Genomic DNA, 27,004 nt, shown 5'->3' on the forward strand with positions numbered 1-27,004 from the left:
TATATATGTGCTCTAAGCAAACAATTAAGAGCATGTGTGTGTGTGTCCTCCACAATTATCTTGCATATTCATGTCCTCATTTTCCCAACCATCATTGATATAGGTCTTTAATTTTCTTGAGTGTAAATATGCCACAATGGAACTGATTATTCTGTGTAATTAAAATGCACCAATAATAAAAAAAAAGATGATTAACATTTTCCAACTCTATTTGGAGCATCGATCTCAATTCTTCAGAAGAATATGTTGAAGGGATGCACTCTCAGTTGCCCTGTGCCAGGCAACATGCAGCTCCAAACAAGAGCATGAGGTAGCCCTTCCTTCGAGAAGCATCAGTTTGCCAGCCTCAGCAACTTAGTGAGGACTTAAGCAACTCACTGAGTCCCTGTCTCTAAATAAAAATAGAAAAAAAGAGCTGGGCATGTGGCTCAGTGGTCAGCACCCCTGGGTTCAATCCCTGCTACCAAAACAAAACAAAACAAAAAAGAATCATCAGCAGCATCGACTTGATGAGATCATAGACTATCTGGTGGGGACCCGAATGTCGCTGAGGTGCTCAACCTGTGGCATGGTAATGCAAACAGCCCAGAGGATACAGAAATCAATACTCAAGTAGTCAGTTACTTAGTAAATCATTCAAACGGGTATGAATGAGTTCCCCCAAGGCCAGGATCTTCAATAAATCTAGGGGAAATAAGGCAGAGAGCAAAAAAAGATATTTCTTTCTAACTTCCAGAGATGATGACCTTATACTCACGCCCTAAATAATCAGGACTGTGATTTTTTTTTCCGCCTGAAATTCTATCTTGATGGCTATAAACACCATTGCTGTCTTTATGAATCATCTTTATTTTTAAAATTTGGCTAACACTCCACTCAAGTGTCTTTGACATGTTTAAAGCAATTTGTTTCACAAATATGAAAGTTAGAAAAGATGAAAATGATAGAAAAGAAATAATGGAGCCAGTATGTCATTTCCTATCACTTAGAAATATGTTGCACAAATAAAAAGTTGTTTGATGGAAATGCCATCCTAGCTGTCTCCACTCCTTTATGTCTGTTGCTTTTGTTATTGAAGCATCTTTTAGTCTCTTTTTGTGAAATTAATTGCTTCAGATTACTAAAGGCTCTTGTCTACCCAAGCCCAATTTTCTGAACCTATAGGAACCTTTCATCTTAATTTTGAGATGTGGAGTATCTCAAAATTAAGTTATGAGGTTGAGAGAGAACCGTGTTTTGCCTTTGTATTTTTCCCAGACAAGGAAGCAAGACTTGGAATAGCATTCATTCTTGTAAATGCAAACAGAAAATGCAATTCCTTTTTTGGAAGAGTTGATAGCATTATGAAGATGAATGTCCCCTCACCCCAGAAATTCAGCCCATGTGTTTCTCTGCAGACCCACATGTGTAAGCGTTAAACATGCTCCATTTAGCTATCAGTCTGCAGGAAATGTTATGTTCCAAAGATTTTCATTCCTTGATACCTGCCTTAGTCAGCTTGGGCTGCTATAGCAAAATACTAAAGACTGAGTGGTTTAAACTAAAGACATTCATTTCTCACAGTTCTGGAAGCTGGCATGTCCAAGATCAAGGTGCTGGAAGATTTGGTTGCTGGTAGGGATCTGCTTCCTGGTTTATAGATGGTGCCTTCTCCCTAGGTCCTCACATGGCAGGGAGAGATCCATAGAGCTCTGGTCTCTTCCTCTTTCTAGAAGTGCACTAACCCCATTCATGAGGGCTCCACCTCATGACATATGTAAATACCAGAGGCCCCACCTCCAAATACCATCATAGTGGGGGTGAGGGTGCAAATAGAGGAGTTCAGAGAAGGGTGTACAAACATTTAGTCCATAACAATGTCTCATTTCTCTTCTCTTTAAGGAATGAGATGAAAGGTTCAGATTTCTCTGCCTGGACTATATTTTAAGTGAATTTCTCAAATCTCACCTCTTCCCTCGAGGGGAGATCAGAGGAATTCATATCCTGATTTCTGCTTGGTTCTAGTATTCCCGGAAGGATATAGGACCTGGGTTCTAGAAAGGTCTTGGAAGAAGGCTGGGTCCATGGACTGTGAAATGAAGGAAGGAGCCCAGTATTTTTTCAAATGTTACTCAATGAACAGGATTCTACTATGGCAGTTAATTCCTTTAGGATGTTAAGGCATTGTCTCCTACAAAGGGTAAGCATGGAAGTGAAAGCTAGTGCAATTAGTCTTCTTGGATATTAAAACAATTTTTAGCAAGAAAGAATGTGTAGACTTGTGCCATTAGCTGTTAGCTGAGACCAGGTCTCTTGGAATGAGTTGTCAAAAGACTATTTTTATAGGGTGAGGCAAGGAGACATTTAGTGACAAGGTGCTGCTAAGGAAGTTGGTCCAGGTGAAGTGGTTTATGAGCCACTTAGCGGGCAGCATGAGATTCTTGGTATACTTGCAAGATCAGCACCTCTGTTTCCTGATACTCAAGTGAAGTTATCAATACTTCTTGTGACTAGGAGAGTGTTAAGACCTGGGTTTTCTACTGGCTGAGCCACAGTCGTATCTTTGGCCCATGGATTCCCTCCTTGCTCTAAGTTCTGCTAGTGCCCACACTGGTGAGTCCTTGTTTTCCCCCAGGTGATCTGATCGAGTATCCAGCTAGTCCACCCAGAACCCTGAGTGGTTATGATGTACTGGAGCAAAACCCTGGATGGATCAAAACAGATTTGAAAGGAGATCCACTGAGCTCCATCAGGCCTTGGGCTGAACTTGTGTAAGAATTTATCAAACCCCCTATTGAGTGCAGATAGTTCCTGACTTGTAAGTGGGTCGGGCAAAGTGATAGGTATTTTCCTTTCAGCGCTAACATGTATGATTATGTGTTTTCATGAAATGCACCATGCTTTGATGACCAATGAGCAGATGCACATAGCAAAGCATTTAAAAGCACATGTTTGTTGGAGCAGCCAGTCCTGACTACCTGGTGGGCAGTTACTCCCGTGCACTTCTCTGCCTTCTTCAGCTTCTCCTTTTTGCCTTGATTACAACTTAATGCTCAACATCTTCATTCCACCACCATTGACTCACAGCACCATCTCTCTTCCCTCTCTCCATGGCTGGCTTCCTGTGCTTTCCATCCATGATCCAAAACTTACCCTTGGAGTAGGTTGGAAAATATCACCTGTCTGCATGGAGCATTTTCATTTTATTAAGAAACCTCCAATGTTATGCCTCCATTCAAAGGTATAACTACAATAGAGGAACTTAACAGGCGGTTCCTGAGCAACCTTTTATGTCTCATCTTGCAGAGAGCTGCCTCACTGCCTGACTGTAGAGTGAGAAGTGGCAACAGGTGTTCAACCTATGATTGATGACCATTATGTTCAAAATGAATGAGTTTGTTTTTATTAAGATCTATCTTATTATCATTCTATACATTCATCCCCAGAACCCCTTTATCTTTTTAAAGGATATTTGGTTTCACAATTCAAAGTGTGAGATTCTGATCAACTCTAAATTAGCAGGACAGCATGGACTATCAGCCTCTCCCTTCTGGATCCTCCCCTGCTGGTGTATTCAGTGAACAAATACAGAGGGGTGGATATCATTCAAGTCTCTCTTGGGCTCCCATGTACGCAGAGACTTATTTAAAGTTTTGAGCTGCTTTTAAACTGTTCTTGGAAACCAGTGGCAACTTAATTGCATTTGATTATGTTAATGAGATTCTGATCATTGATAAAAGACAGATTTCCAGGGCTTGCATCTTAGTCTGGCATGATGGAATGGACTGTTGGGAAGGATAACGATCTGTTGTATGGATAATGCAGATAGCACACCTCCTGTCTACCTAAGCAGGAAACATGAGCTCCGAATTCCACTGCACCATGGTGAGAAGATTCACTAATCAAGCAACTACTACAGACTGGTTTATAAGGGAGCACATTAACTTACCCAGATGGGCCTCCCCTGTCACTGCAAACTCTTTACAACTTTTATTGCCTCACAAGTGAGTAGTGCCGGAGGCCCCAGTACAGCCAGGAAACTTAATTCAATGAAGGATTTCTTTTTCATTAGAAGCTTGTGTGCTGCAGCAAAATGATAAGCTCTTGGACTTCCAAGAATACCCTCCTCCAAGCCGAGGGTACCCACTTCCTATTCCCCCTGAGAAAACTATCAACTCTTTAAGTTTCATCCCAGGACCTACCTGTCTTGGACTGTCCTCCTGAGTCCCTGGAGTGATTCCTGCCTGCCTGCATCATACATTTCGGGTGAAAATTATATCAGTGTAGCATTCATAACATCAGTGGTTGCATTTGTTGATTATTTAGAGAATTCCTCTTATTTATATCATTTGTAGTAAACTCTTTAAAGACAGGGGTGGACTCCTGGGTATACACTCAGAAAGTGTGAAATCAGTTTGTCAAAAAGTCATCGGTACCTGTGTGTTCATTTCACCACTATTCACAGTAACCAAGAGAGCAGATGAATGGAGAAAGAAAATGGTACCCAGATACAACAGATTACTATTCAGCTATAAAAATGATGTCCTGTCATTTGTGGAAACATGGGTGGACTTGGAGATGGTAAATTTAGGTGAGATAAGCCAGGCATAGAAAGACAAATCGTGTGTGATTTCACTTATATGTGGAATCTAAGAAAGCTAAGCCCACAGAATTCTAGAAGGGGGTTTACCAGAGGCCGGGGAGGTGGGGGAAGGGATAGGGAGATTAGTTAGTAGGTACAAAAATGCAGCTGGGCAGGGGGGACACTTCTGGTGTCCTATTACATGGAAGGCTCATAGTTAACAGTACTGTAGTGTGTCATTCAGAAGAGTTAGCAGAAAGGACTTTGAATGTTCTCATCACCAAGAAATGATATGTGTTTGAGATGCACAATGCATACATACATCAAACTATCCCAGCACCCTAAACATTGGCAATTAGTGTCTGTCAATTAAAAATAAATAATTAAATTTAAATTAAAGTAAGGACAGAGATGGGGTCTTAAATTCTCTTTTTTCTTCTATTGAGCAGGAAAATAATAATAATAATAATACCTCACATGATTTTTTAATTGGTTCTTTTTAGTTATACATAACCTTAGGATTCATTTTGACATAAAAGCATAGAATATAATCTGCACTTCCCCTTTCCCTCCTCCCCTCCTTCCCCCTGTTCCCTTCCCTCTATTCTATGGATCTTTCTCATGTTTACTTAGTTACTTTTTAAAATTAATGTCTTGTGGATGGACATCTTTTGGAGTTCCCTGGGGGTGTCCCCTAAGGCTGGACCCAGTAGAGGTTTCTGCATCAGGAATTCGTTGAACTGGATGAGATGCTATGAAGGCTCCTCAACAGAAATGGAAATGCAATACAGAATCCGAGGAAAGGACAGCCAGACTCCCCACCATGCCCAAGAGAGCATCCAAATGGCCAATCCAGGGTTCAGTCGGAGAAGGGCAACCTCTAGGGCGTCCCTCCCCAGCCTCCTGGAGGCCAAGGAAGCACTGGCCAACAGACTAGTTATGCCCACCTCCCCAGGGTGAGTCTTGTTACTCCTCTAACTAGACACAAGCTCGGGACAGTTTGGATGTTTGCATGAAAGAGAGAAAGAGACCAAGAGAGAATCAGAGACAGAGATGGAGAGGATCAGAAATTCTGAGAAGAGACAAGATTTTAACAGGGGCTGAGATGCAGAGAAGAGAGATCCAGCTGTTTATAGTCACCTGTGGTCATCTACTACCTGTCTGTCCGCTGTTGCCGTAGCACTTTATGTAGGTTATACTTCCTTAAGGAATACCGTAAAGATTTAGCTCTCCTATACAGTTGCACTATTTAAAATAAGGCTGGTAATTGGGTCATCTTATTAGCAAGCCACCATCACTACGCAGTTCAAAGAGCTCCGGTTGTTCCTCATCAGTCCTGACCAGGCGCTCAAGGAGAAACCAGAGGGCACAGACGCTGAGTAATGAGCCCACGTTCATCCTGACTTGAGTGGATTTTAATTCCACTTTCACGCGGTCTCTTTTCCAACTGGAGACCGAAGAGAAGGGCTGCACATGAGTTTTCATTAACTGTCTTCCCCCCACCTGTCACAGGCGTGGGATTTCTCAGAATTTCTGTGGAATATCTCCGAGGGCCCACCTTGCGCCAGGCCTGAGTTCAGCTCCAGACTTTCTGGTAGATTTGTTTCAATTACATGGGCGCTAATGAGCCAGGCTCATGCAACCTCACAAGCCAGAGAGGTCACCCTGAGACACAGGCATGGAGACAGAGGCAGACAGAGGAGGAGCAAAAGTGAGGGCAAGTCAAGGAGGGGAAGGAGAGGAGGAGGGAGAAGGAGGGAAGGGGGAGAAGGAGAGGGGGGAGGAGAGAAAAAGAAGAAGAGACTGGGGTCCCATAATCTCCTTTAAGGTCACACCACCAATGACCTAAAGACCTCCCAGTAGGCCCCCCCCAAAGGTTCCACCACCTCCCAGTAGCACCATCTCGGTCATTGCACCTTTAACAGCTGGACCTTAGGGGACACTCGTCTGAACCATGGCATGGCTGCTTGAACTAAGTATTACAATTCTATTTTTAGATAAGGAAACAGTGATTTAGAGGGTGGAGGAAATTCTGTTGTGACTCTCGAGGATGGAGCCTGGATTCTGACCAGCATCTGCCTGAGTCTAAATCTCTCTCTGCCGCTCTGCAGCTCTCAGCCTGACTAGCCAATAAGAGTTGTCCCTGAAAGCAGCCTCAGATGGGAGAGGGCCAGGCCCGGGGAACACTCTTATTCCTTGAAACACAGAAAATTACTTTATTCAGGTGAATCTTACTGTATTATGCAAAGGGGGAAAAAAGACACCTATTTTACTACTTCTTGTTATAGCATAAATAGAGATTCCTTTGGAGGAACAAAAGAAGAAAAATTATACAGCCCATGTTTATCCTATTATTTATTAGGGGGATTTTCCCCAAGTCTCTTACTAATGTCCTTGACAACAGTCTCAGCCTTCCAATTTATCTTCAGTGCATTTACCACAGTTATCCAGAAGGGGGAAAATCCAACCTTCTTAACACTCCTCTCCCAGCTCTTCTGTAGAGGTTATTTATAGAGTAACAGCTAGACTTCCAATCAAGTCAAAGCCATCGATATGTTTCCAGGTTTTCATTCTCCATGGAACTTTTCTTTCTCTTTTATTTTTTTTCTCCTGGAGTATATGTGTTTGGTCAGCTCCTCCTTGTCTTTTGGAACCCAACTCACACAGCGCTTCCTAGGGAATTCTCCCAGCTGTCCTCAGTCACTCTCTCCAATGTGCCCCCTGAAGCAGGGGCCTGAACACGTCTGACCCCCACTCTAATCCCAACATGGGGCTCTGCACGGGCAGGCACTCAATAAGATCAATAAACACACTCAAAAGGAAAGGCAAAGGACTTTATAGTAAAAAAAAGTCAAATAAAAATATGGAAAACAAATATTCAAGTATAAAAAGGGATACTTAAAATATCATGCTAAGCTACATAAGCCAATCCCAAAGAACCAAAGGCCCAGTGATGTCTCTGATATGTAGATGCTAAGTCACAATAAGTGGGAGGGCTGGGAAAGAAGAGAGCACTTGGATTAGGCAGAGGGGAGTGAAGGCAGTGGAGGGGGTATGTGAATCGGACTTTATTACCCTGTGTACATGTATGATTATACACCCAGTGTAACTCTACATCGTGTACAACCAGAATGAAAAGTTCTACTCCATTTATGTACAATGTGTCAAAATGCATCCTACTGTCATGTATAACTAATTAGAACAAATTTAAAAAAATCACTTTTGAAAAGTTACAGAATACGAATGCCAAATTATTGATAGAGTTATTTTAATGTTGGCATGAAATATAAATTGTCAAAAAGAAAAAAAAAAACAACCATGGACATTATATTAAGTTACCATAACACACAGAGTGTAAGTCCACTCAAAGTTCACCACCCGCATCTTTGGTATTTATAATATAAAGGTAACAGGTACTTCAGCATTCCATGGGGTGGGTTCTGCATTTAATTGAAGGGCATTATGTAAATGAAAATGTGGTAAGGGACCGTTTGTACTACAACCATTTGGGGAAATGTTGGGCTACACACGATCCATTTTGACTGCGAACCTGCTCAGAGCCGTTAGTACACATGTTGGGAAGCTGAGGAGAGGCACAAAACACAGCATGAACCAGACGTGTTTGACCATGAAAGTCCTTCTTTTCCCAAGGAGCATCTCCCATGCCAGGTGCTCACAAGGAAAACACTCTGGGAAACACTGTCCTAGTTTCTTAGATGCCATTATTAGCAACTTCACAGTAATGCTTAAAAATGAACCGGGTCATCGATGCAGGAGCGAAAATTTGGAATGATATTCTACCGAAGTGTTCCTTCAAAATGATGAACAGCAATGTATTGTTCTTTCAGCAAAAGACACCATCAAATGGTAGAGAGAGCAGTTTAAGACATATTTCTCTCCATGATACCAGCCGTGTGATTTTTGGGCAAGAAATTTCTCAACAGAGAAGCTATGTTATATATGTGAAAATCACACATCAGTATGATAATTTTATCTGGACTTTCTGAAACAAAAATCTATGGGGAGACATCATATTCAAAGTTTGGCTGCTAGGATTTGAGTGTGTTCCCAAAGCTTGGTCCCCAGTGTGGCAGTTTTGGGGGTGTGTGGCAGAATTGGTAAGAGCTGTGGCCCTCTGAGAAGTTTTTAGGTCCTTAGGGGCACCTCCCTCAGTAGGCATTAATGCTGGTCTTGCAGAGTTAGTTCCTGTGAGAAAGGGTTATGACAAAAAGAAAAAGCTGGATGTTTCTGGCTCCCTGTATCTCTCCCTCTTGTATATGCTCCCACTGTGATGCCATCTGCCATGTTGTGATATAACTAATGAGTTCCTCCCTGGGAGGCTGAACCAATGAGATTAACGGATCTTGACTTTCACAGCCTTCAAAACAGTGAGCTAAATAAACTTATTTTCTTTATAAATTATCAAGCCTCAGGTATTTTGTTACAGCAACAGAAAACAGACTAATACACTGATATAAGAATGTCTTTACTCCCCCTTGGCTCCTGAAACAACTGCTTACCTCTTACAGCTTTAAATAACTTAAAGTCAACAGGCATGATGCTGTTGTGTATCTCTCTACCTAAAACATTCACATTCTCACCTCTTTGTCAATACTCTGAACACTCTATGCTTCTAACTCCTCCAATACTGTCCTTAAATCATCCAATGTTTCTCCTGAATCTATGGTTCTTTTTTTGACTGGTTCCTTCTCCTCTGCCTATATATACATTCAAGTCCCTGCAATCCTAAAACAAATGCCTGAATCAAAACACCCCTCTTCTAACCTGCATTATTCTCAAACTACCAGCAAATATTTTCTTTTCCTTCAAATTTCCTTAAGATCAGTCCACATCAGCTACATCTACTTTTCACATCTCATTGACTTTCAGATGACTGAAATTTAGCTTCTCACCAAGTAACCCAAGTCCCCTAACTGCTAAAGTCTCTGTAAGGTCCTTACCTCTTTCCTCTGCAAATTGCCAAACTCTCTTAGATTTAGTGCCACTGGTCTTCCCTGTTTGCCTTCTCCTTATTTAATCATTTGGTCTTTGTCTCCCTCAGGGACTCCAGTTCCTGGACTGACTCCTTAAAAGTTGTTTTTTTTCCCTAGAATTTGAGTCTTAATCCGCTTCCTTCTCGATTTCCAAGTGAGCATGCCCATCTGTATGTATATAATTTCTCAATTTCCATCTACCCAACACAAACTACTTCTCTGCACTCCCGACTCGTATTGTCTATTGGGCATGTTGAATACCCTCCTCCGTGCCTCAAATGCACCAGGTTCAAATAGAATCGTTTCTGTTGTCTCGCATTCTGATCTCTAGTGCTGCCTTGGAGAACCCATGCATTGTGCTCAGGAGAGGCTCACACACAGATGTGAGTTTGAATAGCAATCCCAGAACTTTGCAGGTTAGGGTCTGGGGTAAGTTACTTATTCATTCCAACTTTAATGTCATCTGAAAAATGATGACAATCACAATCACCCCAATACCCAGAAAGACGCTTGAAGAATTAGGTGGGAAACACCTTTGCACATTATCAGTGGGAGACATCATCACCATTATCACCCCCCACAGGCACCTTTTTACTCCCAAACAGCCTGCATTCTTCATCTCATTTGGAATCTGTCCTCAGAGCCCAATCAGCCACCGAATTGGGACCTGGGAGTTGCACGTGACTATTTCGTCCCTTTCACCTCTCACACAATTACAAGTTTCCATTGGTTTTGCCTCTTAATTAATTCTCAAATCCCATCACTCTTCTCCATTCCTACAACCACAGCCCTGACCCAGGCTCTCCCCCTTTCTCTGAGCATCTCTCCCCCTTTCTCTGAGCATCTCTCCTTCAGTTTTTATTCCCAACCCATAAAGTGGGCTGGAACAAGCTGTCTTGATTAAGCATCCTTTATGTCCTCCCCATCCTTACAACACATCTGACTCTGACAATGCTGTTTGTTTTTGATAAATGCTCCTCAAGAATTGAGAAGATTGGATGAATTCTAGATAGGGAAGAGGGGTGGGAGGGAAAGGGAGGGGGAAGGGGATCAGCAAGGATGGTGGAATGTGATGGACATCATTATACAAAATACATGAATGAAGATTTGAATTTGGGCCCAACATACCTTATATACAAACAGAGACATGAAAAATTGTGGTATATATGTGTATTAAGAATTATAATGCAAAAAAGAGAATATTGAATGAAATACATTAACGAAGTCCTGGCGATGATATTTGGATGATTGATGGTGTTAATGATGCAGGGTTGGTGCATCATTGCACCAACCTGGTGGGCCTGGACCGTGAGCCACCCTCTCAAGAAGGCTGCACCTGGGTGGCAAACATGGGTGGGATGTCCAGCATGTCTCATTGGTGTCTACCATCATCCATTCTCCCTAGACCCTCTCCTCTGAAGAGCCTGGGCAAAGGAAGTACTTTCACAGCTTCCCTTACAGATAAGTGTAGCCAATAACTGTGTATGGCTTCCCGGAAACTTCTGGAAAGCCTTTTGGTTTCCTGATAAGGGGGACAGGTCTGACTGTTGCCATCCTTCCCCTTTTCTTTCTGCTATAAGTAGAAATAGGAAGCATGGAGCTATGGGAGCCATTGTGGAACCTCTGAAATCCTGACTTTGACACCTTCCGGCTTCTGTGATTGACAGGCACCCGGAAGAAGGAAACTTGCTCACAGACCCTGTGGTTACCTGGGAGGGCTGACTAGGTCAGGCAACCTCTCTGGCCTTGGGAGAGCTGAGAAGGAAACGGCAAAGAATTCTTTCCTGCTTTCTTCCACAACTGGGTATTAAAGCAGTAGGGGGTCCATGTTGAAGTCACAGCAAATTAACACCACAAGCTGTTCCTACCTTTCACAGCTCCAGCTCCAAGTTAGCAAACCTATAATCAACACTCTCTCCAAGCCTTTCATGATTTGTCGGGGCTGCAGGCTCAGAGGTGGGAAGAGAGAAAAGGCGAGGAGCACAGATTTCAGCCACACCCACCTCTTTGAATTCATTAACACTTCTCACCTAATTCTAGGAGAGAGCAGTGCTGATGAATAACGAGATCGTAGATCCCTAGTGGAACGAATGCCCTAACTCTCCTGCTCACTTTCTCTACTTGGAGAACCCAGCACACCGGGAGTAATCTGGGGCCATCTTGCTTAATGTAATAAATTACTTGGAATCGATCCCTGGTACCACAAAAAAAATACTTTTATATTAAAATTTTATTTACTTAAATATTAAGGAAAAAAGGAAGGAGCATAGAAGGCAGAGTCACTTATGAATAAATCCCGTGACCTAGGTTCTGAGGATAGCAACAAGGAGACACCCCAAGTATCAACACATCCCAGTTGACCTTATACAAAGTCACAGGGAAACAAGGGAACATTAGCAATGCAAAGTGGAAGTAATTCAGTGCAAGTATTTAGAACTTAAGTGTATGTTTATATAATAATAGCTTGATCTTTATTGATGACATCCAATTGTGTTAAACACTCTATAAGAAATATTTAAAAAGATTTGCCTATTCATTATATATGAATATACATATGAAAATGCATAATTTATATGTAAGTATGTATGTATGATGAATATGAATATATATATATATATATATATATATATATATACTTTTTTTAACTAAACAAAAGTAAACTCTTTTCTGTTTTTTTTTTAAAGCAGTCTGTTCACATTCTAGATTTCCCAGTGCTGGGGTGCACCTGTATATATAAAAACTTTTGCATTTAAATTCATTTCCAGTTCACATTCAATACTTGTCTGTTCTCAGTACAGCATTACACTTAAAATCTAATTTCCAGAGCTTTATTCTCTCCTATTTATACAAGTACAGCATTTTAGGAGAATTGTTTCTGAGCCCCAGTGAGGGCTCAAGAATGCTCATCCCCTGTCCCCCGTCTTAGCACTAGTGCAGTAGAGAAGCTGAGACCCTTCTGCAGCTTCCCGATGACAAGATGTGCAGAAAGGACACCCGTCAAGACAAATCCCCATCACCGGTCCTTTAATTGCCTTCTAAAAGTGCGCTTGATTTCTCAAACACTAAATAGCACAATGTGGAATTCTGCCACTTTCCTTTTCTTGTGTGTACAATAAATTTGGAAATAGAAAATCCCCCAATGTAACAATGCCTCTAACGGCCATGTATCCTGGAGTACAGATTAACACTGAGAGCAGATGTGAAAGGCGCTGAGAAGGGTTTTAAATGCAAGTCGGTTTAAAAAAGATATGTAAGTGTTCATTTTACAAGTAAGATTACCCATGCTTTCTCTCCTTTTTTGCTGAAGTAATGAAAGCAATACCACCTTTTTTTCCTCTTAAATAAGGGACTTCAAATGCTCACTGTGGGGATGCTGTGATATGGGTCTCAGACCTCTCCTGTTGGGCCCCGAGATGGTTCCCATTCACTGAGATGCTCTTAACGGTCTGCCCTGAGGGGCAGGGAACCACCCTCACTGAGGTCACAATGCCCTCCTGCGGGCTGACTATAAACTCACCACCACCTGTGCCTTGGTAGATGGGACCCACGCTTCTGCCTGGATGGGACAACCCTGAAGACCCCATCCAGCTCTAGAGTGCGCCTTGATCCCGCCCATGGAGGCCCTGGTCGCCTTGTTCTCCAGCTCTCCCTGGTCCAGCCCTGGTCCCTCCTGCCTCACAGAGGTCGACTCTGAGAGCCCGGTCCAGTGAGCTTTCTGCACACCAATCCCCTCCTCAATCTTCCTCTCCTGGGAACTCAACTCAATCATCCTTCCTGAGACTTCCACTTCCATGATTATTTTCTGAATGGTCTTTAGGAGAGGGTCTCAGGCCTCAGAAAGTCCAACTCAAAGCCACAACATCCCTATCCACTTCTTACTGTCCTGAATTCTTGGCTCTAAAGGCAGAGGTTACAAATTCCCTTATAGTTAGGACAAAACCATGAGGAGTTCCAAATGGGCGTGAGCTGACAGGCACAGAATTCAAGAGTATTCTGCCAAGGGCTTTTTAACGAGGTCTAGTCCTTGTGCTCAAATAAGCACTTATGTGTACCTACCAAGTGTACACAGAAAAGAGATTGGTAATGAACTGCGGGAGAAATAAAAAGGGATTTTCATCAGATCTTAAAACATTGTTAACAATGTTAGCTGTGGATTCTTTTCTCACTGGAATTACCCATGACAAAAATACTTAAAATGTATATTAACAATAATAGTCTACGCCCCAAATACGATTAAATTTGTGGTTATTTTAGTTCACTTAACATACGGGGCATCATAATGCAGCTCTCCCTCCTCTCACCCCACAATTAGCATAACAGACGATCACCCCAATCACCACGTGGATGTTGTTTATCTGTATCTTTCTCCCCTTTCCACTTCTATTCTGGTTTCAACCAATGGCTTTTCCCACATTTATACACCATTTTGCACTTGTAAATGCGAAGTACAAACTGTGTTTCTCAAGTAGTTGGGGGTCTGAGATTATTTGTTTATTTTTAGTTTAATTTATACACACGCACACACACACACACACACACATATACCTAAACACATATTCATATATATTCTCATGTACATCAATATATTTTCACACATGTAATCATCTCATGTTTGCTTTGTTCCTCTTTTTCTTGCTAGTTCCTACCCCTGCTTTGCTTTCCCCCCCCCCTTATTGTGGATGCACCCCAACAAGAAGCCCAGTCAGCACCCCCCTGGGTCTTTCTGGTTCTCTTTTATGTTCACAATAGTGGACAGATCTGTGCTCAGTACACTAGTCCCCTCTTATCTGCAGTTTCATTTTACACCGTTTCAATCACTCCCAGTTTAAAAATATTAAATGAAAAATTTGGGGAATAAACAATTTAAAAATTGTCGTAAGTAATTTATAACATGTACCATTCTCCATAGTGTGATGCATCTGGTGTCTTTCTTCTCCTTCCCATGAAGGAAGTGAATCAACATTTTGTCCAGAAAAAACTCACAATATAGACATTACCTGGCCCTTAATCGCTAGTCACCGTCTCAGTGATCACATGCCTGTCATGGTGCCACAGTGGGCGCGTTCCAGCAAGACTAAGGCAGCTGCCTGGTGCCAGGAACCAAGGTCTACGCCATCCACCTCACCCCATCTCATCATGGAGGCTTTGTTATCATCTCACGTCATCACAAGAAAGGTGAACACAGCAGAGGAAGATATTTTTTGAGAGTCAGAAAGAAAAGACCATATTCACGTAACATTGGTTATACTCTATTGCTATAATTACTGTTTTAGTATAATTATGTTGTTTATATCTCTTTTTGTGCATAATTTACAGATAAGACTTTATTATGAGTATATATGTGTAGCAAAATATCATAATATGTATAGGTTTCAGTTCTATCTGTGGTTTCGGCTATCTTGCTGAAGCTCTTGGAACGTATCCTGCACATATTATGGATGACTAACTGTACAGTTAAAATCATAGAAAATATTCATATACTCCTCTATACATTTTTCTAACTTGTTACCTTTCTTGAAGTCATCAACATAGATTTCATTAGATCTTTTTTAAAAATAGCTATCCGTTATGTGAACATATCACAATATATTCAACCATTCCATGATTGAAATGCTAATTTTTTGTCACTATAAACAATGTTATAGTTGGTAATACCCAACTTTATAAACTGGATTTTAAGTATCTTTAGTATTAATGCCTAAGATTGGAATTGCTAGGTCAAAGGCTATATGTATTTTTACTATTAGTAGACATTGCTAAATTGCTTTCAGAAAACATTACAAAATTGCACATTTATATCAGCAATACATGTTTTTCTCTGCATGCATATCAGCAAAAGATATTAACACTTTCCCGCTGGGTACAGTGATTCATTCCTGTAGTCCCAGCAGCTAGGGAGGTTGAGGCAAGAGAACCACAAATTCAAGGCCATCCTCAGCAACTCAGCAAGGCCCTAAGCAACTCGGTGAGACCCTGTCTCTAAATAAAATACAAAAAGTGCTGAGGAAAAAAAAAAGATATTAACATTTTTCCAAATTTTTGCCAGTCAGAGAGATATCTGCTTCTTCAGTCTATTAGTGTATTTGAGTGTGTTTTCCTATGATAACAGGCTATTTTGGGGTTTCTCTTTTGTTGATTACATTCTTTGTATACATCTCTATTGTTTACTTGTACATTGTCAATCTGTAAGAGCTTATTTTTTTACTATGTTAACCATTTATCTGTATCTAGGCTTTGAATGATTTTCAAGGTCTTTCCTCTGTCTATTTATTTCATTTGGGATATTTTTGATAATAAATTTGTTTTTGGTCATTTGGTCATATACATGGCCATTTGTGATAGTTTGATATGTTTACACAATTTTTGTTTTCTAAATTTTCAGTGTTCACGAACTTTGTTTAATCTGTTCAATTTTCTCACAAATCTTCTTGTAATTTTTTTTTGTTTTACACCAATATTTATGCAATATGATATTTATTACTGCATAAGGTATGAGAATCAATTTTTCGTTTTTTTTTTAATTAGAGAGCCAGAGTTTCTGGTTTCTTTTATTAAAAAAAAAAAAAAAAACAGAAAACAAATAAAACCCCCATATACGTCTCTTACTCTATGAAATCTCTAACTTCTCTTATAACTAAAATATACTTGTGGATTTCCTAGTATGAACCAATAGTATGACTCAATAGCTGCTTCTGACATAAGTAATAGAGTATCTTCTTAATTTTTGGGTAGTTTGTTGTTGGGATTTGTCAGGTAATTATTCTTTTAAATAAAATTTAAGACTGTCTTATTGAAGTCCAAAAGAAAAACAAAATAAAAAACAGAAGGCCCTTAAAACTCCATTGGGATTCTAACTGGAAGACTTTAACAAATTAATAAATAATAATTATATATACATATATATGAAGTACAATGTGATATTATGAACATCATGCAATTACCAAATCAAGCTATTCAGCATATCCATCACCTTACCTACTTACCATTTAGGGTATGAGCATTTAAAGACTACTCTTTTTTATTGGTATTTGGAATTGAACTCAGGGACACTTGACCACTGAGCCACATCCCCAGCCCTATTTTGTATTTTATTTAGAGGCAGGGTCTCACTGAGTTGCTTAGCATCTCACTTTTGCTAAGGCTGACTTTGAACTCGTGATCCTCTTGCCTCAATCTCCCTAGCCACTGGGTTACAGGTGTGCACCACTTATCTGTCTAAAGTCTACTATTTTAGCAGTTTTGAATTATATAATACATTATTTTTAACCAGTCCACCATTCTGTGTAATATAGATCATAAAACTTGTTCTCCGAACTGAAATTTTATACCCTTTGCCTAACACCTTGGGAGAGTTTTAAAAAATATATTGTGAAACTTCCTATCCAAGAACATGTTTGCCTTTTCATTGATTTCTTATGTCTTTCATTAAAATTTAATAGATGCTGTATATACATTTTGAGTCTTGGTTTATAAAATTTGGTTGACTTTTCAAAGTTTTGGTCACTATCATGTATGAAGTATTTTTTTCTAATTTCTATTAGACATTTAGAAATAAAAAATTTGTTTCTATCAGAAATTAAAATTTCTATTACAAATAGAAATTTTCTAGAAAAAGGTAAAGGCTGTTGATTTCTATGCATTTATCTTCTGTCTAGCCATTTGCCAAGTTTTATAAATACTGCACTTTTCTGCCTTGAATATTTTGGGTTTTCCACATACACAATCATAATTTTACCAAAACGTGTATTTTTTCCTCTTATTTTTCAGTGTTTATAACAGATACTTCATTTTCTAAAATTTTTAAAGCAATGCTTTAAGACAAAAAGGGTAGTGATAGTGTTTTCTAATTTGTGATTAGAATTAAATTTGTTAACTTTTTTCCACTTAAATTTTGTTTGGAGGTAAACAATCTTTATTATGATTGAAGAACTTCTACTTTTACTTTTCTTAAGCTCTTTGTACAAATGCCTGCTGAATTTTACCATGTGTCTTTCAGGCACTATTGATTGATTGCCTAATTTTGTCACTTAATTCACATGAGGGATGATTGACAGATTTCCTTCTATTAAGCCACCCTTACTTTTCTGTGCACGTTTCCATGATTGTTTTGTAAATTCCTAGAGAAATGTTTACCAAAATGTGTCAAATGTTAGTAGGTATAACTTAATAAAAGGACGCCATGATCAAATTAATTTGAAAGTCACTGGACCAAACAAAGTTAAACCTTACTTCCCAGAACCTTTGATGCTAATGTGCATTGTCAATCTTTCAAGAGGAGATTCTGAACACGGAGTGTTTAGTGAACTTTGCTGGATCATCTATTTTTCATGGACCAACCCATGAGATTAGCTCAGAACACACTTTGGGAAATGCATATGTGGAGATCATGTGCTAAGATTGTCAAATATTTTCAGCACACAAGACCCAACATGGTGGTAAATAAAACATCATGACTATACGATGCCAAAAACCTATTTGTTTGGAGAAAAATATTTTAGTTAATTAACATTTTATGCCAACCAATTTTACTTTCATTTATACTAGATTTTTACCAGTGTAGGCTCAAATTGTGGATGTAGGGCATGATGTAGACCCATCTTAGAAGTGACCCATCCAGAGGCTGGTTGTAATCTCAGTACCAACCATTGTTAAATATGATGCAAGGAAATCATGCAATATCCACCTTTCTCTGCAATTCAACCATGGTATCGTGAGTAGGTCTTGCACATAGTACTCACCAATGACATATTCCACCCTGAATAAATCCCTCCTGGGATCGTAGGGACGATTGAAGTCAATCTGGACATAGAAAGACTGTCCTCTACGGACAATCAACTTGTCATTGTCATACTTGTCAGTGTGGTGATCGATCTTGTTGGAGTCCCATCTCTCCTTGAACAGGTGAACGGCTGAGACATTCAGGAAGTCTACACACAGAGAAAACAAGCAGAGGACACCGTTAAGTAACTGTGGTTTCAATACAATCTCAAAAAACCAAGATTTTTCCCCCCCAAAAAAAGAAGGAAAGCAGTTCTGTTGAATGAAACTCTGCACAGGGAGGGGACGTGGAGCCAATTTGAGAGTCAGCCTCTCGTGATATTCTTGCTTTGGAAGAGAATTTGTTAAAGCTTTTTCTATCGCTGGTCTCATTTCAGATCACAGGACACTCACTTTGGGAGAGACAGATGCTTATCTAATAGATCTAGACACAGAGAAGCGAGGGTCAGAGTTCAAGTCTTCAGATTCTCAGTCTCATGCTGATTTGTGTTATGTTAGCCTCTTCCCGTCATGACTATGCCTCCCTATGTGACACAGCCACTTCAATTTTCCTATCTTTCAAAAGGGAAGAATTGAATCTGACAAAGCCTCAAAGGGACTTTCTAAGGACAAAGTTGGCCATTAATCCAAAATTCTGCTCTTCCCACAGCAAAGGTCAAATGCCCCATCCTTCTGTAATTCTAAAAGTAGACCTGGTCCCTCAAAGGCAGGGAAGAGAGGGAACAGGTCTGGAGACAGGAAAATGACATTTCTATGAGGTAAGTATGATCGCTTCCATTTACACAGCAAGAACCAGCCTTTCATTTCCTTATGACCCATCTGGAAGTCAACCCCCGGTCTGTTTGATGTCAAAATTTCCAGGATGTTCCTGTCTTTTGGAATCAGTAGTATATATGTCAGTTCCATGTTTACTAGTCATCTAATTTTCTATCCATTACTTAAACTCGTTTCCTCATCATAAAATGAGGATACCAACATTCGTTTCAGAAGCATGATACAGGAGCTGACATCTCTGTGAAAGTGACATGAGATGACATGAAATGACACATGAAAGGACTTGGCAGAGTCTAACCCATAATAATCGTGAATAGAGGTTAGCTTCCCTCTTGTCGTTTCCCATTCTCTTCTGCAAATGATCGCTTCATGGGAAAGTAATGCTAACTACTTGTCTATGCCGTCGTCTAGAAGACTGACTCTGGAGGCTGACTTCTGTATGTGCACTTGACATTCTACAGGGTCACTGGGGAGACAAGGTTGGTGGGCTGCCCTGGCTTTCTGCCCTCCCTCTCTGTCCCTAACTCTGCCTGCTACACAATTCTCCCTTGTGGCTGTAAACATGCTACTCTCTGAGAGCACAGCTTCTGAGCTTATACACATGCTAAGGCATCTCTTTGCAGTGCTCCAAAGACATCTTTGCTTTTATACAGGAATCTTGTGCAGGATTCCTGGTCCCCTTGGGTCCCTTTTTTTTCTTCATAGGTAAAACTAGGAAGGTGGGCTCTGTTTGTTATAGGTTGCGTTTGAAATGTCCCCTGAAAAGCTCATACGTTGAAAGCATGATCCCCAATGCAGCAAGGTACAGAGGTAGGCTTATAGCCAATGATTAAGGTTCTGAAATCAAAAGTGGATTAATCCATTTGATGAATTAATCCACTGATGGCTGAAAGAAATGATGGGTGGTAAACTGTAGGTAGGTGGGGCATGACTGGAGGAAGCAGGTGGCTAGAGGTATGTCCTGGGGGACTATATTATGTCCCTGGCTCTTCAAACTTTCCCTCCCAACCCCCCTGCCTCCTGGCAGCCATAAGCCAATTACCTCATTTTTAAAATTAGCATACTAAAACTTTGAGAACTTCTATGAAGATGTAGTGATATGTGACACATGGGCCTGGCACTATGCCTGGCACATGGTGGGCTCCTAGGTGTACAGTTGCTTGTGGAACATGAGCTCTGACAGAGCCATTCAGGTGGCGTGGTGCTCCATGGGTTACTCTGACTAGCGCATTACAGCAGAAAATGCAGAATGCAGTTTTATTTTTGCCTCATCTCAGAAGCCTGTTGTAGTATATGGTCCCCTGAAGGGAACTTTCTTTCTGTTATGTTTAATTTTCTAGACCTTTATTATCCAAGCTGCCTTCTCCTAAGTTTTCCGACTTTATTAAGGTCACAATCCCCAGAGTTAAACCAGCCTAAGAAGGAGCTGGAGGAACATTGATGTCCCAGGTGAAAATGAGTTCAGTGACCAACTCCTCTGGTCTTCTTTTTTTAGCACAGTGCTTTTAAATACTTTTTTTAATACCTCCAAATCTAAGTCCTCAGGAATAGATTTAATCAATTCCTCACTCATCATTACCCATGGAAGAAGTCTATGAATATCACAACTTCATAGAGGCACTTTCTGGACCATCTGGTCAACCTACTACATACTGCTTGAACCATCTTCATGAAAGTCCGAGAACCTGAGCTCCCAGTCTTTGAGTGAGCAGAAAACTCTCTCACAGGCTAAACAGTTGATTTTTGAACAAGTCTAATGATTTAAAAATTTTTTTGAGATAAATGGACATCTGCCTCCCTATAATTTTTCTAGTTGTTGATCCTGGTTCTGATTTTGGGATAAATATAGAGGAAGTCCCCTATTCATTTCATCTGGCACTTGGTAGGTATTTAGAGACTTCTCTTAGGCCTCCTCTGAGTCTCCATTTCTTCAGCTGTTCTGTAATAAATTATTTTCAGAACTTCTACCTATCATTCTGTTTTGGAATATATTTCATTTTGTCGATTCCTCTCTGGAGGTGTTTTCCCTGGAACTGAGCACATTAGTCTGGCTGTGGTTTTTTAAAATAAACTACAATGAGAATCACTACATCTTTCAAAATAAATAGTGTAGTTTTCCGAGTGCAGTGGTGCACCCCTGTAATCCCAGCAACTCTGGAGTCCAAAGCAGGAGAATTGGAAAGTTCGAGACCAGCCTCAGCAAGGTAGTGAGGTTCTAAGCAACTTAGCAAGACCCTGACTCAAAATGAAAAAATAAGAAAGGCTGGGGATGTGGCTCAGTGGTTAAGTGCCCCTGGGTTCAATCCTCAGCACCAAATAAATAAATAAATAGTGTATTTCTATTAATTCAGTCCGAGGTATCATTAGTATCTTAGACACACCTTACTGTAGATTTATATTAAGGATCTGATGAAGCAAGACCCTTGAAAATGTTTTCTAATGTCCTTTCCCTGAATATTGAGTTAAATGTCAATTCAGATCCCTACAAACCACTAATATGTGCTGCTTTGGGCCATATTTGTTTATGCAATTGTTTTCTTCTTTTAAGCTCAATTTTGAAGTCTTATGTAGATTCATAGTAAATTCCTTTTTATTGAATTGGCTTATTGCTCTTAAAGTAATTTTATACCCTAACTGTGCATTCAATACATTTAAGATTCTATCTTCCTGCCCTCCAGGATTTCTACAATGTGCCATTTTATGATGCCATCCAAGTGGTGGATATAAATATTCACAAGGCCATTGCTTAATAACTACAAGCTAAGCACACACATAGTGGCAGATACGAAAATATGAGCAGATGATTATGATACGGTGGGATAACTATGCCTTTTAAAGGATGTATAGAATACTGGGTGGGGGTTATTTGGTAGGAGCCCCTAACCAGACTAGGGGATTTTCTGGAGGAAATAAGATAGAAACAGTGGTCAAAAGAGGAGTAAACAATCCAAGTGGAAAGGAAGACCTAGAACAATGCTTCAAGCAGAGAAAAGAGCATGTGCAAAGATCAAGGCGTAGTTACTGAAGAAACTGAAAGAAGATTGGTTGGTGGGTGTAGTAGGAGGGGCCATAGTAGAACAGCATCCAGGAGCCAACTCCTGCCAGGCTTATAGGCCACGTCAAGGGGTTTGGACTTTGCAAACATTTATGTTTACAAATATAAATTTAAACTGCTTCTGGAAGTCCCCAGGGTTTGGATGGTGTCAGTGCTGGAGGCTAGCTGGGAGGGCGGTGAGTTTGGTCCACCTGATCCTGGAGCATTCCCAGGACTTGCCTCCTGGATTCCTACCCTCTCCCCCATCATCAGGTGTCCTTGAAAATGAGCATATTAGCAAATGCCGTATCCTCCCAAGAAGCTCTGCCAATAGAAAAAATTAAGTTGAAGTGGAAGATTCAAGTATTTCTTTAGTATCTAGTGCTCATCAGCCTAATTTCCATTGCAAAAGAAAACATGGCTTTTCAGTTTTATCTCCCAGGCTACTGAACCTGGTTAGTGGCCGGTGAGTCTAGTTAAAGTTAATCTATCCTTGTAGAGTGATGTGCTAATTCTGTGGGATGTCTGTTGGTACTGGAAGGCTCAGTTTCCCTGATTAAACTGATTTGGAAAATGCTGGCCTACCCAAAGTTAATCAGGACTCTTTACCACAGCAGTAACAGGAGCCTTGAATATGCTGATGTGCTCTGCAAAGTTCCCAAAGAGCAATGGTTTCCATACTTAAATAACCATGGACAATTTTTCCTTTGAAGATCAGTGTTGTGCAGAATATGCTTTGGGAGATGCTTCTCTACTTACTAATTATACAACCTCAGGAAAGTTATTTATTCTCTCTGAGCTACCATTTTCCTACTTTTAATATAAGAATGAAGTACCTACCTCCTGGAGTGCGTGCTACCTAGTAAATTCTCAATAAATGTTTCTTATTACTGTCATTGTTGTTATTATTGTTATTATTATGAAAGTTAGAATAGTACAATGGACAGGAGCCTGTGATTTGGACCCAGAATATCTGGACTCAAATCCCAGCTCTGCTACTTACTTTAGTCTTTATGACCTTGGGCAAGTCATATAAACTTCTTGAGCCTCAGTTTCCTCTTTGGCAAAATAGACTTGGTATAGGGATTAAATAAGAAAATGTGTTGAGTTCCGTATCTCTAACTCTAGCAGATGGTAAATGCTCAGTAACTGATAATAATAAAGAATAATAATAGCCCTGAGCATTTGGGCAGATTCTTGGAGTCAATGAGTTAAGAAGGCAGGTCTCTCAGAGGACTGGTGAAAAGTTTGGATCTGAGCAATGCAAAGTTACTTTAGTAAAGAATGCACACTGGAAAGCTTTCTAGAACCTTTCTTTCAGCCTTACCAAACCCATGACCTTTTACATTCGCTGTCTTCTGAGAAGACACACTTGCATTTTTTTCCTTTCCTGAATTTCTGCTGATGGATAAAATCCTTTTCTCCTCTCCATTCTTAGAATATATTCCTCCTGATACATTTCTCTTTTCAAAAAAACGTACAAATTAGCTGGGCATGGTGGCACGTGCCTATAATCCCAGTGGCTCTGGAGACTGAGACAGGAGGATCGGGAGTTCAAAGCCAGCTTCAGCAACTTACTGAGACACTTAGAAACTTAAAGAAATTTTATCTCTAAATAAAATAGAAAAAAAAGGGCTGGAGATGTGGCTCAGTGGTTAAGTATCCTTGGTATAAAAAAATAATGTACACATTACCATTAACCACTTGGTATCACCTTTATACAAATGGTATCACTCATGGGGCTGTAAACCCTTTGAGGCTGGACCATGTCTCAATCGTCTAGTCAGCATGCCTGGGGAAATGTGCAAAAAGCCCACAGCAAATATGATACTTTTCACTTAAGCCAACGTAGGACCTGAAAATTTGGAGCTTAGAACTGATTATTCACTTTAAAATGGATTATTCCATTTACCATAGGCTTAACCATCACAGTTCTTTACATATCATTTCACAGACAATTTCATCCTCAAAATTTGCAAGTTTCTGGGATATCCATGCATATCATTGGAGACAGTTATAGGAGACTTTGTAACACAAGGCCTCCAGATAAGAAACTTTGTTACATGTTGGAATAAAAATGCCTGTGTCTTCATAAAAAAGATGCTGATGAATTCCTATGAGTACATAAAGCCTAAGCTAAAAGAAAATCTATGGGGTTACAGTGTTTTTCACAATGAAAAACATTTAGAGAGTTTATTTTAAAAATATTGTAGTCTGTATTGTTATGCTTTTGTCTAGGAATGGACTTTTCCAAAATGTATTTTCTAAGTGATATTTTCATTTTCTATTGCAATATTATTCCAATAAGTCATTTAAAGATTGAAACTTGGGGGAAAAAAGACTTAAAGTGAAACTTGGCTGAGATATGGAAGACTAAAAGCTATGCTAAGAGGTCAGAGGTTTAAAGAAATAATGTTCTGGTCTGCAAATGTATAGAATATATGGAAGGCTCACGGGATGGTGTATACTGTAGAGAAGGAAATAGCATCTGCATTGAGCTCACTTTAATGTAATATACTAATAGGTCAATGGGTCTGTTAGTTGTATTAGTCTGTTTTTCATTAGTGGAATACACTAAAAATTTTGTTGATAGGGATGAATGTTTGAAATATTTAGAGATTATTTCTCATCACTCAAATAGGCTTACCCAAGAATAATTCATAATTATGTTTTTTCCTTAAGTGATAAGTCTTAAAATAAGAAAAGAATTGTCTTATAATTTTAGCTTATAAAGAAATATAAAGAAATACTTAAAACAGAGCACATATAAAGTGCTTATAAACAAAAAAAAGGAAATTAAGCTCACAGTTTGGGAGGATAAAAGCCCAGACCATGTGGTGCTGTCAGGGGTGAGGGCCCCATGGCTGCATCACCTCATGGCATATGGCATCAAAATGGCGGGATGAGTGGAAGAGGGAGAGATCACATCACCAGACAGGAAAGGAAGCCAGAGAGTGATTCAGAGGTCAGGCTCAAACTTTTATAACAATTTCCTTCCCTGAGAACTGACTTAGTGGCTACCTTAATGGCTTCTGAGGGCAGTGCTCCCAATGACCTAAAGGCCTCCCACTAGGCCCCACCTTTTAAAGGTCCCACCACCTCCCACCATCACCATACCGTGGATCAAGCCTCCAACACAAGAATTCTTGGTGGACAAAACACACCATACCATAATACTAGGGGGTTCTTCCAAGTATGAGAGTAAGAGGTGAGGTCCCCAATATCACTGATTAAAGAACATCTCTTCCATAGCCACCCATAGATCAAGCCAAGAACAGTATTTGGTTCTTTTAATAACCTGATCATAACAAGGACTCTCCCAATAGTTGTCATAAAATATGACCATAGATATAAAGATGTCACAGTGCATTCTGTTTTCTCTTTGGTCTACTTGTGCCCCTTCCTAGGTCATGGGTATTCAGTGAACATTTGTTAAGGGCCTATTGATTTTCGCTTTGTTTATTGGCTGAACGAGACATAACTTAGATTGAAAGAGCTCTCTTGTCCTTCAGGCTCATTCCCCACAAACAGGAAATAATTTTGCATCTCCCTTACAAGCCCACATCCTGACAAAATGGATCAGCTTAGTGCTAAGTCCCATTTTTTTTTAAGAGATATTACTGCTGGAAACTTGGCAGCTTGTTCTCTCAAAGTGACAGCTTTCAAAAAGTCTACCTAACACAATTTAGCCTAATTCCAAACACATCAGAAAATGGGCTGTGGAATGAAAAAAAAAATTCTCTCCTCAGGAACCAGTTGCCTCTCTGTCCTACTCTTTCTCTAATATGAAAAAAAAAGGATTATATTCTCCCTGGGTTGTAAAAAATATTCTTCTGAGAATGATTGTACCTGTCACAGATGGAATCTTGAAATAAGTAAAATGTTTAGGTTCATATTCTAGGAATTCCCTGGTGAGCTGAATTCTCCATGCAATCTTTGATAATGTTGTTACTAACCTATAGGCATAAATGCTATTCCTGAAGTAGGTCTGTCAGTGGTGGAGAGAACAATAGGAAAAAGGTCTCTTGCATTTCTTTGGGATATGTGAAATTTTAGACTATCCTATTTAGAATCACTTTCGACATTTTTTCCTTCAGCAACTAATTTTTAAAACAGTTGCTATTAAGAGGCCCTTCAACTTCCTAGAAGGAGATAGACCAAGCAATTTAGTGAGACCATGTCTCAAAATAAAAATAAATAAATAAATAAATAAAAAGAATGGGGATGTGACTCTGTGATAAAGTACCCCTGGGTTTAATCCCCAGTACCTTAAAATGTTTAAGAAATGATCAACTTCCTAGAAGGAGATAGACCAAGAGAAAGGGGGCTCACACCTTCTCCAGGGGCTAGAATCCCTCTCCTGTAGCCTGGAGTACCTCTTTCTCTCTATTTTCTCCCCGACATTACAGTTACCTTTATAAAATGTAATCTTGCTATTCGGAATCTGCAAGGATAAAAGGCAAGGTCTTCAATGCCTAGTTTAGTGAGATCCCTGCCATCTCTCAGGCTTCTCTCTTACTCCCCTAGTCACTCCTCACAACTTGGCCTATGCTATTCTCTGTGCTGAAGAGGCCCTTCCATGCACCTGTCTATCTGGAACATTCTGATTCATCTTCTAAGACCCAGTTCAGAGATCTGTCATACGAAGTCTTTCTCACCCCTCTTCCTTGCTCTGCCACACCACAAGATGTCCCTTTTGATTATTTCACAGGTATTTTCATAAATCTCACTTAGTTATTGCACTGAATGGCGATGGTCTTTTCTTGTTTATTTCGTCTATTAGACTGAGAGCTCGCCGACTATTAGACTGGAGGCTTGGGACTGACTTAGTCATTTTTGTGTCCCTGGAGAAAGCCTGGAGCT

At 40.0% G+C, this 27,004-nt stretch overlaps 1 protein-coding gene across 2 annotated transcripts in view; it reads right to left on the bottom strand.

Moving 5' to 3' along the window:
• Positions 1 to 27,004, bottom strand: part of F13a1 (coagulation factor XIII A chain) — a 164,385-nt gene that overhangs the window by 130,513 nt on the left and 6,868 nt on the right. For both annotated transcript variants that reach the window (XM_027948066.2, XM_027948065.2), the window contains exon 3: positions 18,294 to 18,482. In XM_027948066.2, coding sequence (XP_027803867.2) covers positions 18,294 to 18,482 — 189 coding nt within the window. The remainder of the gene's footprint in view (positions 1 to 18,293; positions 18,483 to 27,004) is intronic.

Source organism: Marmota flaviventris, chromosome 6 (assembly GCF_047511675.1).
Source record: "Marmota flaviventris isolate mMarFla1 chromosome 6, mMarFla1.hap1, whole genome shotgun sequence".
Lineage (NCBI taxonomy): Eukaryota > Metazoa > Chordata > Mammalia > Rodentia > Sciuridae > Marmota > Marmota flaviventris.